General features: G+C 36.2%; 1 protein-coding gene across 3 annotated transcripts in view; it reads right to left on the bottom strand.

Moving 5' to 3' along the window:
• NELL2 (neural EGFL like 2) overlaps positions 1-15,728 on the bottom strand; it is a 329,888-nt gene that overhangs the window by 240,203 nt on the left and 73,957 nt on the right. For all 3 annotated transcript variants that reach the window (XM_045462596.1, XM_045462598.1, XM_045462597.1), the window contains 5 exons: positions 4,785-4,958; positions 4,602-4,698; positions 1,706-1,778; positions 1,453-1,535; positions 441-569 (listed from right to left, as the gene is read on the bottom strand). In XM_045462596.1, coding sequence (XP_045318552.1) covers positions 441-569; positions 1,453-1,535; positions 1,706-1,778; positions 4,602-4,698; positions 4,785-4,958 — 556 coding nt within the window. The remainder of the gene's footprint in view (positions 1-440; positions 570-1,452; positions 1,536-1,705; positions 1,779-4,601; positions 4,699-4,784; positions 4,959-15,728) is intronic.

Here is a 15,728-nt window from a genome sequence, read left to right on the forward strand (position 1 = left end):
AAAGATTATCTTATGTATTTAAATTCCATTAATTTTTGGTATGATCCAATCTGGTCATAATATCTCATGCTGCATAGAGTTTAGTTTTATTAAATGCGTTAATAAACACATGAGGGGAAAATCCCTCAAAATGTTAAAGATAACAGATAGAATCCTTTGGGAATCACCTTTACTAACACAATTTAAATTGCTAACTTCATGTGTGCACAAATAAACTTAAACTTTATAGCATTCCTAAACCATAATCATCTTTATAGGCTAGAAAGTGTCTTTAATAATGCAACACACAGTTCTTTAGATTTGACCGGGTTTGCTGGCACTTTAGTGTTGTGTCTTGAGGAAATGGGTCTTGAAATTTTCATGATTACATTGTTTTAATAAATTTTTAAAGAGTTGGGGCATCTGAGTTCCCTTAGTGTGAACTCCAGCAGAAGCCCTACCAGGCATGTGCAGTTCTTACAGCCGTCTGTCCAGGACTCAAATTCTCGGTAGGTGGTTCCCTTCATGGTGCAGGTCCTTTCACAATAGCACTGATCCAATCTATTCATTCGCTGCTCAGCTCGAGACAGCTGTGGCACAAAGGAAGGGGTTTGTATTGTTCACCATTCCAGCAACACAGAAATGCAAAATACATCAGGAGGCATCTCATTTTTTTCAGCGTATAGCAGTAATGATAGCTGTGCTCATCTATTATTTTACAAATATGTTTAAGCCAAAATTTAAAAGAGAAAAGATCCCCCCCTTTCTTTTTGTAAATTTGGTTCCTGCCTTTTGAAAAAAAAAAAGCATAATTTATAGGATATAAATGAAGGCTACGTAAAAATGGCATCATTCACAATGAGAAAAGCATTTTCCACTTTTAAAAATGTCTCATTTCATGAATATGTTTACTCAAGTGAAAAAAAAAAAACAAATTCCAGAACTTATATTGTGTCAGAAAAAAATCACGCTACAACTTGCAGGTTCGCAGTAACTACCATGCAAGATGAAAAACAATCTGGTAAAATTGCAAGTAAACTTGAAACATGCATAGGACAGTGAATACTCCTACAACAGCAACACTGTAGTAGAAAGCATTTGTGGGAACATTTCCTTGGCAAAATTCTAGTGTCCGTATTCTTTACAAAGCCCCCTCACCTCTGTCCTTACAAAGAAAAATAAGTAAAAATAAATAATAATGAAAACTAAAATAAACAATAAATTCTACTGTAATAAGCAGTGTAAAAACCAGGTAATCAGTCTCATTTATGATTTACTGAATCATGTGCTATACAGATGGCTAGGGTTTGAATATTTATAAGCCCTTTCCTCGGGCAGAGATCTAGATTCGATGCCAACAAACAATATAGTGTAAGAAAAGTCTCAAAGGTGAACATTTGTGGTTATAAAAAAAACTATAAAGAACATCAAGGATCTTGAGCTCCCCACGCTATATTTCTAAATAGCTTTTACCTTGGCTGATGTTTTGGCTAAAATGTCCTGCAGCTCCATGATTTTCTGCACGAGCCCATGGAAGTCATTGCAGGTTGGACAGGCTGGAATTACAAACACTACATTGGTCAAGTTGTATTTATAAGGAGGTCAATCTAGTTAAGTCTATGCTGACAACTAATATGTGGGAACTCCAATTTCAAACTGACATTCTGGACAAAATTAAGCAAGAAGCACACTTTTCATCACACAGTGCAAGAACTAATGGACTTACTGCGATTAAGATCGGGGCACTGAGCAATAAATCCTTGGGGCATGACAAGTAATTGCACATCTTGCATTATACCCTGTGTGCGAAAAATTTTAAAAAAGACGTATTACTTTCATCTCCCCAAATTATGTTCTACAGTCAAGTTCATGAAGGAAAACGTTACAAGATAGACTCACAAAGATCCCTGAACAAAATCTTTCTGAATACATTACTTCTATTCCAAACCAAAGGGAAAGAAATAATACATCAGGCAAAATAGATGGTTACCCACGTATTCTCCTATTGATAATATTTTTAAAGCCTTAAGATTAAATGTCAAGATATAATTAAGAGGGAACAGTCATGTTGTTTTGAGAAGTTATTTTTAGTTAGCCACTGGAGAAAGGCTTGAAAATGACCTTTAAAAATCAACCCGAAAAATCACTTCTGGTTTCAGCAACAGTGAAACGGGTACCAATTTTAAATTAACTGCAATCATCAGAAAGGAAGAGACAGAAAAACTGAGTCATAAGAGCAATGCTCATTTGAGCATTTCTCATTTTTCAGTTGGATATTTTCAAACTAATTTCTCAATCTATGTTTTTTAATTTTTTTTAAATGTTTTTATTTATTTATTTTGAAAGAGAGGGGAAGGGGCAGAGAGAGAGGGAGAGAGAATCCCAAGCAGGCTCTGCACTGATATGGAGTTCAATCTCACAAACCATGAGATCATTACTTGAGCCAAAATCAAGAGTCAGATGCTTAACCAACTGAGCCACCCAAGTGCCTCCACTAATTTCTCAATTTATAAAGGACAACAGATTCATTATACAGCTGCAGCAAGACTTAGCAAGAAGTCCTTAAAAGTACAGAATGTTCAGCGTGAAATTAAAAAAAAAATTCCAGCTAGAAATGACCCATTTACACAGAGGGTCACAGCACATGTTTACAGGTAGAATTTACGTGTATCCTTAGTCACTAAGGTTTAATTAGCTTCCACCTTCCTGGGCTCTTAAACCGAAGGCCAATGGTAGCTCAAAAATGACCTCATCAGACATACTCCAGCTGTCTCTTTCACTTACCATCCCTCTCTCTTCTTTCATCAACTTTATATATATTTTCAATTAAAATTTTGTTTTATTCCTTTGAAAAATGCAAACAGAATGTTTAATGACAGGAGGACAGTACCAACATATTCTCAAGATAATTTTTAATGTACCTACAAAATATACCAAATACTGGCTTATATCTCCTATATGTTTAATGCAATTAATAGCATAGTATAAGAAGACTGTCAATGTGAATGATAAATATTTTAGTATACTGTGTGGAATTTCTAGATCTGTTGTTTGCTAGGAGTTTGGATTAAAAAGGCAACTTCTGTACAAACTCCTATCACTTGGAAACAGCAAAATGAAAACAATGCTACCATGTACAGTTATACAATCTGTGCACTGTACAACTCCACTGGACACAATTCACTCTACAATAAAAATTATAACCCCTAGAATAGTACACATAATTGATGTGTAAGAAGGATTCTGAGGCCGCATCCAAGCTCCATGGGAAAGACCATCATGGTTAAATAGAGGAGAGACTTGGCATCTACAAATTTGTCATCTCTAACGTGGGAAAAAAGCACTGATTTTCTTAGGACCCATAAGCATGGAATCAATTTCTTATGACTGGCTCTGGGCAAGTCACTTAACGCCCCTGAGCAGGTCTACGCACATGTAAAAGAGAAAAAAAAAAAAAAAAAAAAAGAGCCTACATCAAAACCTACATAAGATTCGAGAATAATATATACAAGGCACCTGGTTTCCAGGTAACTAACAGTGTAAGTTTTAATTTTTTTTAATGTTTATTTAATTTTGAGACAGAGGGAGACAGAGCGCAAGTAGGGGAGGGGCAGACAGAGAGCCAGACACAGAATCTGAAACAGGCTCCAGGCTCTGAGCTGTCAGCACAGAGCCCGATGCGGGGCTCAAACCCACGAACTGTGAGATCATGACCTGAGCCGAAGTCGGACGCTCAATTGACTGAGCCACCCAGGCACCCCTAACAGTGTAAGTAAGTTTTAAAAACACCTTCTCAGGATTACAAACCTTAGTTAGAACACAGTTTCAAAATTACTGGTACCTACTCTACCCAGAAATCCAGGAGTCGGACACAGAACCTATTATTCTTCAGTTAACAATCATTTTTTGAGTCACTTCTATATTATAGGCACTGTCATAGTCCCTGGGGGGAAATGATTACACTATGGGCTTGTAGTCAAGCAATTTTCTGGACTTTATTTCTTCATCCTTAAGATAAAGAAATTTAACTGGGATGTCTTTTAGATCATCTAAAATGATGAAATTCTATGGAGCGTGTCTCTAAGTAGACACTAAAAAAAGGTACAAGTTATGACTGCTTTCTAGTTTTGACAGATTTGTGCATATATATATATATATATATATATATATATATATATATATACATTCTCTTTTCACTTTCTGAATACAGAAAGACCTTGAATAGTGAATACTGAAACGTTTTCAATCCTCTATTATTAACATCACTGTAAAAGTATGAGCAAAGGTTATGTTTCAATGGTAGGCAGTTTATTTGTATATTAACATCTTAGGTTTTTATGACTTTGAATGCCTAATCTCAATAATGATATGTTAATTTCCTGATTGCAAAGTTGTGATCATCTCTGTAATGTCTAAAGATCAAATTTATTCAGGAAAAAAGAGAAAATACTGTAGGCCACCTAAATAAAACATTAGTGTCCAAAAAATAGACACAAATAGAAAAAAATATACACAAATCAAATTATTTTGTTTCACACCACAAAGAGCAAAACATAATTTTCCAAACTAATTAGAAAGCATTTATATTTACATGTTATGATCCGCCCTTAGCCAAAAAATACCTTAAAATATCCATGTGCATTATTTCTCTGTCCCAGCCAAAATGTTGTGCCCAGAGGCAAGTCAGTGGAGGGCTTTTCCACCACTCTTTCATATATCCTGCAAAAAAAGAAACATCAAATAATGTGAGTGAACACTAATTTTATAGACTCTTCCACTTCCTGAACTGAGAACATTTCACTTACTTATTGCAGTCAATGTGTAAAACCAAATGGGAAGCACTGATGGCTAAAGAGAGCTTGTGCCACTTATCGTCAGCCAAAATGTAAGGAAATACTTCCGTGTGAGGGTGGTGACTGCCTGAGCGATAATGAAGTCTGACTTCATTCCGGTGGCCACTGCTTTCCAGTTCTAGGTACCTGCATAGAGAAGAAGCATATGGGACACCTTGAAAATAAAGTTCAAAAATTATTGACAAGACCTCCATCTCCACAAAGATCGAGTATATGTTTTCCCAACTCTTCCCATTGAGTACAACTAAACGTTATATTATAAAACAAACATAAGAAGAGTCTAAAATATGGAATAGAGAAAGAAAATCAGTGAAGCACTGCAGGACCCAAAGTGGTGGTTTCCTAGGTTTTCTTTTTGCCTCATATCCCCACACTTGGAGCTAAAGAAGTCAGCAACCTGGAAATACTAAGTGATGCAGACCCCCAAATAAATAAATTACATATATATATTTATATGTGTGTGTATTTATTATATATAAATAAATTACATATATATGTATATATAGGTGTACATATATTCCAGAAAAACTTGCTGTCTCTAACCAAGTGCCAGGGAATGGGAAGGCTAGTAAGAGAAAATCTTTTAGAGAATAACCACTCTATTCCAGACAAACACCAAAGAAAACAACTATGGTCCCATCCCCAACCAGGCTAGTAAAGGCTGGCGGAGCCTAGATTTCTACCTTCTTCAGGCAGAAATTAGGTACCCAACACCTCTACTAGGGTAATGACAAAAAAGGCCAAGTAGAGATCCAAGACTTTAAATGCAGCCAACCAGTAATGAGAACCCCCCACCCCCGAATATGGTATCAGTGGAGACCACATGGGGAGGAGCCTGGACTTCCATCCTCATCTGGCAGTAACAAAGCATATCGCCCCCTTTTCACTGGAATCGTGTCAGACAAGACATAGGGGAGAGTCAGAACTTTTACCATCACCCAGCAGTAATGAGACCACCCCAACCACAGTGTCAGTGGGGAGTTGGAACTTCCACCCCCATGCAGAAATAATACAAGCTCCCTTTCAGTTTGCAATGAAAGACCAAATGGGGAACGTCCTCCACCTGGAAGTAACAAGATGACAGTTTCCCATCTCCTACCAGATCAATGTCACAGAAAACTAGCTAAAACAGGGAATTCAAATAAGATACAAGTCTCAGAACTTCTATGAAATGCTTAGTTGTCAATTGAAAATCATATGCCATACCAAAAACCAAAGATCTCCAATTTTAAAAAAATTTTTATGTTTATGTATTTATTTTTGAGAGACACACACACAGACTGTGAGTGGGGGAGGGGCAGACACAGAATCCGAAGCAGGCTGCAGGTCTGCTGTCAGCACAGAGCTGGAAGTGGGGCTCAGACCCAAAAACCAGGAGATCATGACCTGAGCTGAAGTCAGAGGCTTAACTGACTGAGCCACCCAGGGGCCTCTAGAAGATCTACAATTTAATGAAAAAAAGACAGTCAAAAGATATCAACACCACAATGATAGCGATGTTAGAAAAACCTAGCAAAGATTTTGAAGACACTTTGATAAAAACAAGAACTTATCGACATATTTGGGCACACTTGAAACAAATGAAAAAATAGAAAGCCTCAGCAAACAGATAGAAGAACAAAATAAACATATAAAAAAGAACCAAATGGAAGTTTTATAATTGAAAAATACAACTGGAATAAAAAAGCTCAAAGGATGGGCTAAACAATAAAAGGAGGGGCCAAGAAAAGAACTAGCTAACTGAAGATAGAACAAAAATAATCCAATCTGAATAGAGATAAAAATAGACTAAAAAAATGAACAGGCTCAGAGACCTGAATTACTATAACAAAAGATCTAACATTCATATAAGTAGAGTCCATAAACAAGGAAAAAGAGGGCAGACTGAAAAAGTACTAGATAAAATCATGGCTGAAAACTTCCCAAACTTGAGAAGAGACATAAGCTCACAGATTTAAGACTCTAAGAAACCTCCAAACAAGATGAATTAATATAAGTACTCATTATCATTAAACTTCTGACCAAAAACAAAGAAAAAAGCATTGAAAGCAGCCAGAAAAAAATTGACAAGCTATCAATAGGGAAAAACAATTAAAGTGGTAGTGGAGGGGGCGCCTGGGTGGCGCAGTCGGTTAAGCGTCCGACTTCAGCCAGGTCACGATCTTGCGGTCCGTGAGTTCGAGCCCCGCGTCAGGCTCTGGGCTGATGGCTCAGAGCCTGGAGCCTGTTTCCGATTCTGTGTCTCCCTCTCTCTCTGCCCCTCCCCTGTTCATGCTCTGTGTCTCTCTGTCCCAAAAATAAATAAACGTTGAAAAAAAAATTTAAAAAAATAAAGTGGTAGTGGATTCCTCAGCAGAAACAAAGGAAGCCAGAAGGAAGTGGCACAATAGTGTTCATGGGATGAAAGTAAAGGTTTTAGTCCAGAATCTTATACCCACCAAAAACATCCTTCAGAAATGAAGGAGAAATCAAGACATTCTCAAATGAAGGAAAGCTAAGGTACTTTGAATCAAGTTTTTCACTCAGATATGTCATGTTTAAGGTAGTTAATGAACACTGAAGACGATACATAGAATACTTAGATCTGCAAAGTCTGACAAGAGAGAGGAATTGGGAAATCATAGGCATAAAGATTACACTGAAAGCCACGAAGGCACAGCCATGAAGAATGCTTGAACATTTTGAGGAGGAACCAGCAAAGCAAACCAATAAATGTGGCTAATAAGATTAAAGGAGCTAAAAATGAGAGTGGTGACTCAAAGGCCTAATGATGAAGAAGCTACCTCAAGAAAGAGGAGGCAATCGACTGTATTAAATGCTGCCAAGAACGCCAGGAAGATGAAGTCTTAACCACTGGATTTAGCAAAACAGGCGTGTTTGATAACCCTAAAATTATTTCAGAAAACCATATAGGGAATAAAGTCTGCTTGAAGTAGGGTCAAGAAAGAAGAGGCAGACAGAAATAAGAGGCAAATGTAGACATTTTGGAGAAATGGGAAGGTGGCTATGGAAAAACATGTAGTCAAAGGAGATCTGTCTTTAATTGGTAAGAAATACTACTCATGTTTGTATGCTGCTGGGAATAATCTTGTAGAAGAAGGAAATTAGCTATAATTGGAAGAGAAAATAAACTGGATAAAACAGAAACTAAAATAAAACACAGACTAACTATTTTTTAACTACCAAAAAATTAAAAATTCCTCAACAGAAGAGATATGATAAATAAAATCTGATAACAAATGACATTCTGTAAGACAAGAATGCAGAGAAATAAGCATGCTGATACACTATTAATGCAAAATAAATTGACACAGACTTCTTGAAGGGTAGTTTGGTAAAACTATCAACACATTAAATGTGCATACTCTTTAAATCAGTAATTCCAAATCTAAAAATCAATCCTGCAAAATAACAGCACAAATTAGCAATGATACATGCAGAAAGTGCTCACTGCAGATTTATTTAAAATAGTAAAAATCTGACAGAATGCCAACTATCCACTCATAGGGCAGTTATGATACATCCATACCCTGGAACATTCTATACAAGAATGAAGTTCATGAAACATGAAACAATGCATAGTTTACTATTAATAAACAAACAAAAACTATAGAAACCCATTTTGTTTGATGAAACTCTGTGTGTGTGTGTGTGTGTGTGTGTGTGCGCGCGCGCGCATTTGTGTGTATTTAGAGAAAAATAAAAGATCAAGAAGGATACTTCTCAAAATGTTAACACTAGTTACCACAGGGGAGTACAATCAATTAGGGGAAGAGATGTGAAGAGACTTCTCACGTATTTTTATATCCCTGAATTTTCTTCACTAATTATGCATTACTTCTTTAATGTTTATATATATATGAGCTCTATTTTAAGACAAAAAATAAAATGAGTAGTCAATAATATAACCCATGCTTAGGACTTACCAAGAATAAATAAAACTCCAACTTATGTGGTTTTTTTATACAGAAGACACCAACCAGAGAATCCTCTCTATATTATTTGATAACAAGTATTCATTATCTAATCTATAAAACTAGTAAATTCTATAATGATAGAGACGTGTTTGCATTTTTTGCTAAATACCATCAGCAAATGAACTGCCCCATTGCTATATACCTGTCAGTTCTTAACACACTGTGGCAAGAACCCTAGTGCTTCGGTCAGGCATCCTCCTCTAGATACTACTAGAAATGTCACCTGCACTGGGTTCCTAAACTTGAGGCATTAAAAGTAGCCTTTAATAACAATAAGGCTCACACTATGCCCTACAAACAAGAACAACCCTGGAGAAGTTAAATATTTTACCAAAAGTTACATTTTCATTAGCATCACTCACTCAATTAAAAAAAATGAAATAGACACACAAAACATATACAAAAAAAATTCAGTGAAGAGAAAAAATAAATAATGATGTAAAACACCAAGAAGTGTGCCTAGTACATGGATAGTATTCAATAAATATTAGCTCTCATTAAAAGAAGGAAAAACAGGTTGAAAGAAGTTAATCCACGTCTTTAAAACCAGTCACTATTAAGTATACAAAACTGTACGAAGATGTGAGGTTGCATGAAAATACGATTATTCCATAGTTATAAGTTACAAAGCATCGTAATGAACACTGGGTCTAGTTTAATGAATCATTTTTCTAATAACAGCCATATTCATTTCCAGAAGTCCACTGTCCCCCACTGGGTGGTGTCTCAGTGGGACACAGACCTGGCTCGCCTCCCCTTGGGTCCCCTCTCCAAGGCTCAGCAGAACAGACTGGTTAAACACCTCAGCCTACAGCCTGAGGAGTCACATCCCAATACCCCTCTCAACAGTGGCAAGCTACTTCACCTCTCTGTATCATTTGGTATCTCAACTATAAAGCAGGGGGTGGGGGAGGGGCGCCTGGGTGGCTCAGTCAGTTAAGCATCCGACTTAGGCTCAGGTCACGCGATCTCATGGTTCTTGGGCTCGAGCCCTGCATCAGGCCCTGGGATTCTGTCTCTCCCCCTCCCCCTTGCGCTCTCTCTAAAAATAGATAAATATATTTTTAAAAAACAAACTGTAATGCGGAGATATGAACTATAATTGCCTCAATGGACACCTGTAAGGATTTGAATGAGTTAATTTAAGAAAGCACTCAGAATGTTACTCAGTACACACAAAATACTCAATAACGATAGTACATGTTAGTTATCTTTTTCAACTCAAAAAGCAAAGGTGTCATATCCTCCTTCTTCTTTCTCAGGGTGTAGCCAGTGATGGACTGATGCCATGCCCTAGCAATCAGACACTCTTTCTTGAGATTCTTGATGGGAGCACAGCAAGGAGCAGAGGAGAAGGCACCCACATTGCGCTAAGGCAGCAGCATCCTCGTCAGTTCTGTTCCGGTCACTCTGCATCTTGTTTCCTGTTTGCTGGTCCACCAGAGTGCCTTTGGTTATTATTCCAAATTCTGATGCCTCAGGCTCTCATCAGTTCCGTAAGCTGCCCTACCACCCAGCATCTCCAAAGTCACCTTACAGCTAAGAACCTGAACTGATATACTATAATTGTGACCATGGAAAAAAACACAGAATTACAATAAAATGTATCAACGTCTTTAAAGCAATCATTGAGTGATAGAACCATGAGTGGTTTTTAACCTTCTTTTTATTGTCCTTTGTTTTCCGTGTTATGTTCAATGAGCATTTATTACCTTAAATTAAAAACCACATTTTAAATTCAGAGATGATAATTTGTTACACCTGAACCTATCATGTCTCTCTGATTTGTTACTCATAATTTTGTGAAATAACTAAAATCAGAAATAAAGTTCACCCTTTATAATAATTTATGCCCTTGTTATTCAAATATCCTTTGCATTGGCAGAAATATAAACTAATTTAAGATTAGGCTTCAGAGAAACAGGCGACAGTGGCAGGACATCATTCATTTTAACAACCTCCTTCATAACTCAAGATCAAGGGATGAAAATAAGGTTGCATCTTATCTGACAAAAAGGTTACACAACACAAAATGAGAATTTTTCCACCACCTTAAATTAAACCCAAATTGAAGAATGATCAGATCTTCTCAGTACAGGTCTTCCTCAACTTGCAACAGGGTTATGTCCTGATAAACCCATCATAAGTTGAAAATGCATTTAATACACCTACCCTACAGAGCATCATAGCTAATGCCTAGCCTCCCTTAAACGTGCTCAAAACACTTCTATCAGCCTACGGCTGGGCAAAATCATCTGGCACAAAGCCCATTTTATAATAAAGTGTTGAATATCTCATGCAATTTATAGAATACTGTACTGACAGTTAAAAACAGAGCAGTCATACAGGTTTAGAATGATTTTAAGTGTGTGGTGTCTACCCTTGTGGTTGCATGACAGACTGGGAGCTTTGGCTCGCTACGGCTGCCCAACATCACAAGAGACTATCGTATCACATCCCACGAGCCTGAGAAAAGATCAAAATTAAAAATTAAAAAACAAGTTTCTACTGAATGTATAGCACTTTCTCACCACTATAAAATAAAAATATTGTAGGGCAAGCCATCATAAATATAAGACCGCCTATATATTCAGCTAGAGGCCATTTGTTAGTAAGTCACCTGGTGGAAAGCTACACGCACTTCTAGTGCCAAAAATATCATTAGTGTAGCTCATGGAAGGCACAATTACAAAGGAGTTATATGTACAGGCTCTGGAATGGAAAACCCAGCTCAGCTTCTCACTACTGCCTAGGACCCAACTTCTTGCTGCCTCAGTTTCCTCATCTGTAAAATGAGGACTCATTGTGATAATCCATAGAAAGCAGGGTATCTGACACACAATAATCACTCAGTAAATGGTAACTATTTTATCATTTGTGAATACATAATCCCAATTAGTGATCATTTATAAAGCCCAGCTTCTGGAAGCCAATTCTGTGAATAACAAGCAATTTGAACACATCTTTCTCAGGGGAAAGAATCCAAAACCGGAAGACAGAAGTTACAGACAAAAACAGAAGATTAACCCACTCATAGAAACTGGTTGGCAGCACTGGTCATAAGGGCTCTAGTATAACCAACAAAATATGAGAGGTGGAGTGCAGTGGTCGGGCCAAAATTACTGAGTTCAGCAGCTTGTCCATTTGTTATACAAAATTGACTGTTACACCTTGCACTTCCATTAATTCCTCAGATGTTGAGGGAGATGGGAAAGTGGGGGAGAAAGTATATTTTTTGGCATCCTTTATTAGAACCATATTGATTCTATTTTTGTTAGTTAGCTTGTTTTTAATAACATGTTGTCATCAGAGCAAGGCAGTATGATGTGGTAGTTTAAGAGGCCTGAGACTTACTTGTGTCTCCACTCTTTACTATGATGATGGGCAAGTGAAAAATCCTCTCTAAGTGTCAGTTTCCTCTCCTATCAATTAGAGAGAAAAAGAACTTTAACCTTATATGGTCGTTTTCTGAATTCAACAATGTAAGGGATGTTAAGGGTTTACTCTGCACAGTTCTTGACAGTGAGCACTCCATACATGTCATGATTATGATTTATATTTCCTATGGAGATGTATTTAAACATCACCAAATTTTCAGGGTGGATTTGAACTTAAGCATGAATCTCAGACAGAAAGTATTTCAGTGAGAATCTACCCAATTAACAATGCTTCGAGTCTCAAATATGATACTCATCCAGTTTGTTTGAGTAAATCCAAAGACCAATAATTCGTTATTTACTGAGGCCTGTCATTTCATTTTTATAAAACAAAGACCCTCCTTACAGTAAATCATAAAGGGAGGAGGATTTTCAAACTACAATTTATGAATGCAAATAATATAGCAAATATTTACTAGGGGCACAGAGTATATAGCAGTGACCAAGGCCAAATAGCACTGAAGCTTAGAGATCCTCAATAATAAACATATTATTAAGTGAAAGTTAAACTTAGCCATTTCAAAACTAGTAACAATATTACTATATAAGTCTTGCTGTAAGGATGAGAATGTGGCCATATCAGTGAGGAAAACAAAGCTTCTTCCTGAATAATATGCCAGAAGCCAAAATTATATCAGCAAGGGGAAGTATCAGTAGAAAATGGAATTAATTCATGACTGAACTGCTGGCATCCAACATGATGGCTTGAATAAAAACCTCTCCATCTTACTACTCTATACAACTGAGTTTATTAGAAAATAAAAGGAAAAACCAGCCAGTTAAGAAATTAAGGTAATTAATTATTATTGATGATGAGGCCAGCAAGACACAAAGAAATTCTAAGAAACAACACTTTGAGCCATGATCCTGGAAGGGAGCCTCCTCCTTCACTAAGTCCTCTTTAGTGGCATTGGGTGTATTATTAAAATATCAATTTGAGGAAGGTCTTATACAAAGTTGGGGAAAGAACAGATACAATAAAGCACTAATAATAAGTGGGTATTCCACAGCACAAGGGTATCCATGAGAGTCACACAGTTTGAAAGAAGCCACTGGATAAAAGGCAGTACCTACTTAATGCTAGGTTATCATTATCTCAGCTCTCTTAGTTGTGACTGAGACCATGCAGGTAGAAATTAGAGCAAGACTGGAAAGAAAGGGTTCAAGGAAATAGAAGACTCAAAGGAAATGAGCCTTCCCTATTTTATCAAGAATGAATACAAGAACACACTGTCCTAAGGTTGAGGAAGACTCTCTGCAGAATATGGACTTCTCTGATGACCAGAAAATGCATACATGAAAATGTGTACAAACTTGGCTTGCAAATTCTACAAGGGATTCACAGATTCCAAGAAATCCATTCATGGACTCCAAGCTCGGTATTGTTCCATTACAGGAAGACCAAACAGAATATGGTTACTTGCAAAAATTTCACAATGTGGTGTTATATACATGTAATATTTTTGATATAAAATAATAGGTTATAATTAGACAAAAATTCAGAAAATATACAAAAGCATTAAGAAGAAAATTAAGATCACTAACGGTTCTGTTGGAAAGAGATGATTCATATTAACAGTTTTCCATATATGATTGGCAGTCCTTTTCACTTAACCATACACTCTGAACATCTTTCCATGTCAATCAAGAAAAGCCACATCCTTTTTATTGCATGGTTTTTTATAGTATAACTGTGCCATAATTTACTTAACATCCAATTTCCTATTACTATTTCCAGTTTTTCATTCTTAATAAAAAATGTTTCAATACATGTCAACTATACTTCAAAAATATTTCAATACATATTTCTTTGTGCACTTGCACAATTAACTTTTTGGAATAACTATAAATGAAATTTCTGATTCAAATATTATACATATTTCAAAGAGATTTGTTATATTTATTCATTCACTCACTCATTTTTTCATTCAACAAATATTTTTTGAACAGCAAACGAAACCTAAAGTTAGCAAAAGGGAGGAAATATTAAATATTACAGCAGAAATAAAAGATACAGAAACTAAAAAACAAAACAAAAAAAAAAACAAACAAAAAACCAAACAGAACATATCATAGAAACCAGGAGCTGGTTCTTTGCAAAAATTAATAAAATTGATAAACCTCTAGCCAGACTTATCAAAAAGAGAAGAGAAAGGACCTCAATAAATAAGATCACAAATAAGGAAGGAGAAATACAAACAATTATAAGGAAAAAATATGAAAAACTATATGCCCTGTCTTGTTCCTGACTGTAGAGGAAAAGCTTTCAGCTTTTTCCCATTTAGGATATTAGCTGCAGGTTTTTAATATATGGCCTGTATTATGTTGGGGTATGTTCTCTCTAAACCTACTTTGTTGAGGGTTTTTATCATGAATGGATGTTGTACTTTGTCAAATGCTTTTTTGCATCTATTGAAATGACCGTATGGTTCTTATCCTTTCTTTGATTAATGTGGTGTATTGTGTTGATAGATTTGTGAATACTGAACCACCCTTGCATCCCAGGAATAAATCCCACTTGATCATGCCACTTTTATTTACATAATACTGGAAGTATTAGCCACAGCATTCAGAACACAAAAAGAAATAAAAGGCATCCAAGTCAAGAAAGAAGTTAACTTTCACTACATGCAAATGACATGATACTATACATAGAAAACTTGAAACACTCCACGAAAACACTGCTGCAACTGATGAATGAATTCACTAAAGCCACAGGATACAAAATCAACATACAGAAATGTATCACATTTTTTACGTAGAACCATGAAGCACCAGAAAGAAAAATTAAGGAATCAATCGCATTTACAATTGCACCCAAAAGAGTAAGATACATAGAAATAAACTTAATCAAAGAAATGAAAGACTTGAACTCTAAAAACTATAAAACACAGACAAGAAATTGAAGATGACACAAAGAAATCTTAAGACATTTCATGTCTACACTACCCAGAGAAATCTACACAATTCAATGCAAATTCAATTGCATCCAATGCAATCTCTTTCAAAACACCAGCATTTTTCACAGAGCTACAACATACAATCCTAAAATGTGAATGGAACCACAAAAGATCTCAGATAGCCAAAGCAATCTTAAAAAAGAAAAACAAAGCTAAAGGCATCACAATAGCAGACTTCAAGTTATATTACAAAGCTGTAGTGATCAAAACATTATGGTACTGACCCAAAAACAGACACATAGATCAAAGGAGCAGAGTAGAAAACCCAGAAATGAAGCTACAATTATATGGTCAATTAATCTTCAACAAAGCAGGAAAGAATATCCAATGGGAAAATATATAAAGGTCTGCTCAACAAATTGTGTTGGGAAAATTGGACAGCAAAAGAATGAAATTGGATCGCTTTCTTACACTACAAATTCAAAATGGATGTGAGACCTGAAACCATAAAAATCCTGGAAGACAACACAGGTAGTAACTTCTTTCACATGGGCCATAGCAACTCCTTTCTAAATACGTCCC

The sequence above is a fragment of the Leopardus geoffroyi genome, chromosome B4, assembly GCF_018350155.1.
Source record: "Leopardus geoffroyi isolate Oge1 chromosome B4, O.geoffroyi_Oge1_pat1.0, whole genome shotgun sequence".
In the NCBI taxonomy this organism is placed as follows: Eukaryota; Metazoa; Chordata; class Mammalia; order Carnivora; family Felidae; genus Leopardus; species Leopardus geoffroyi.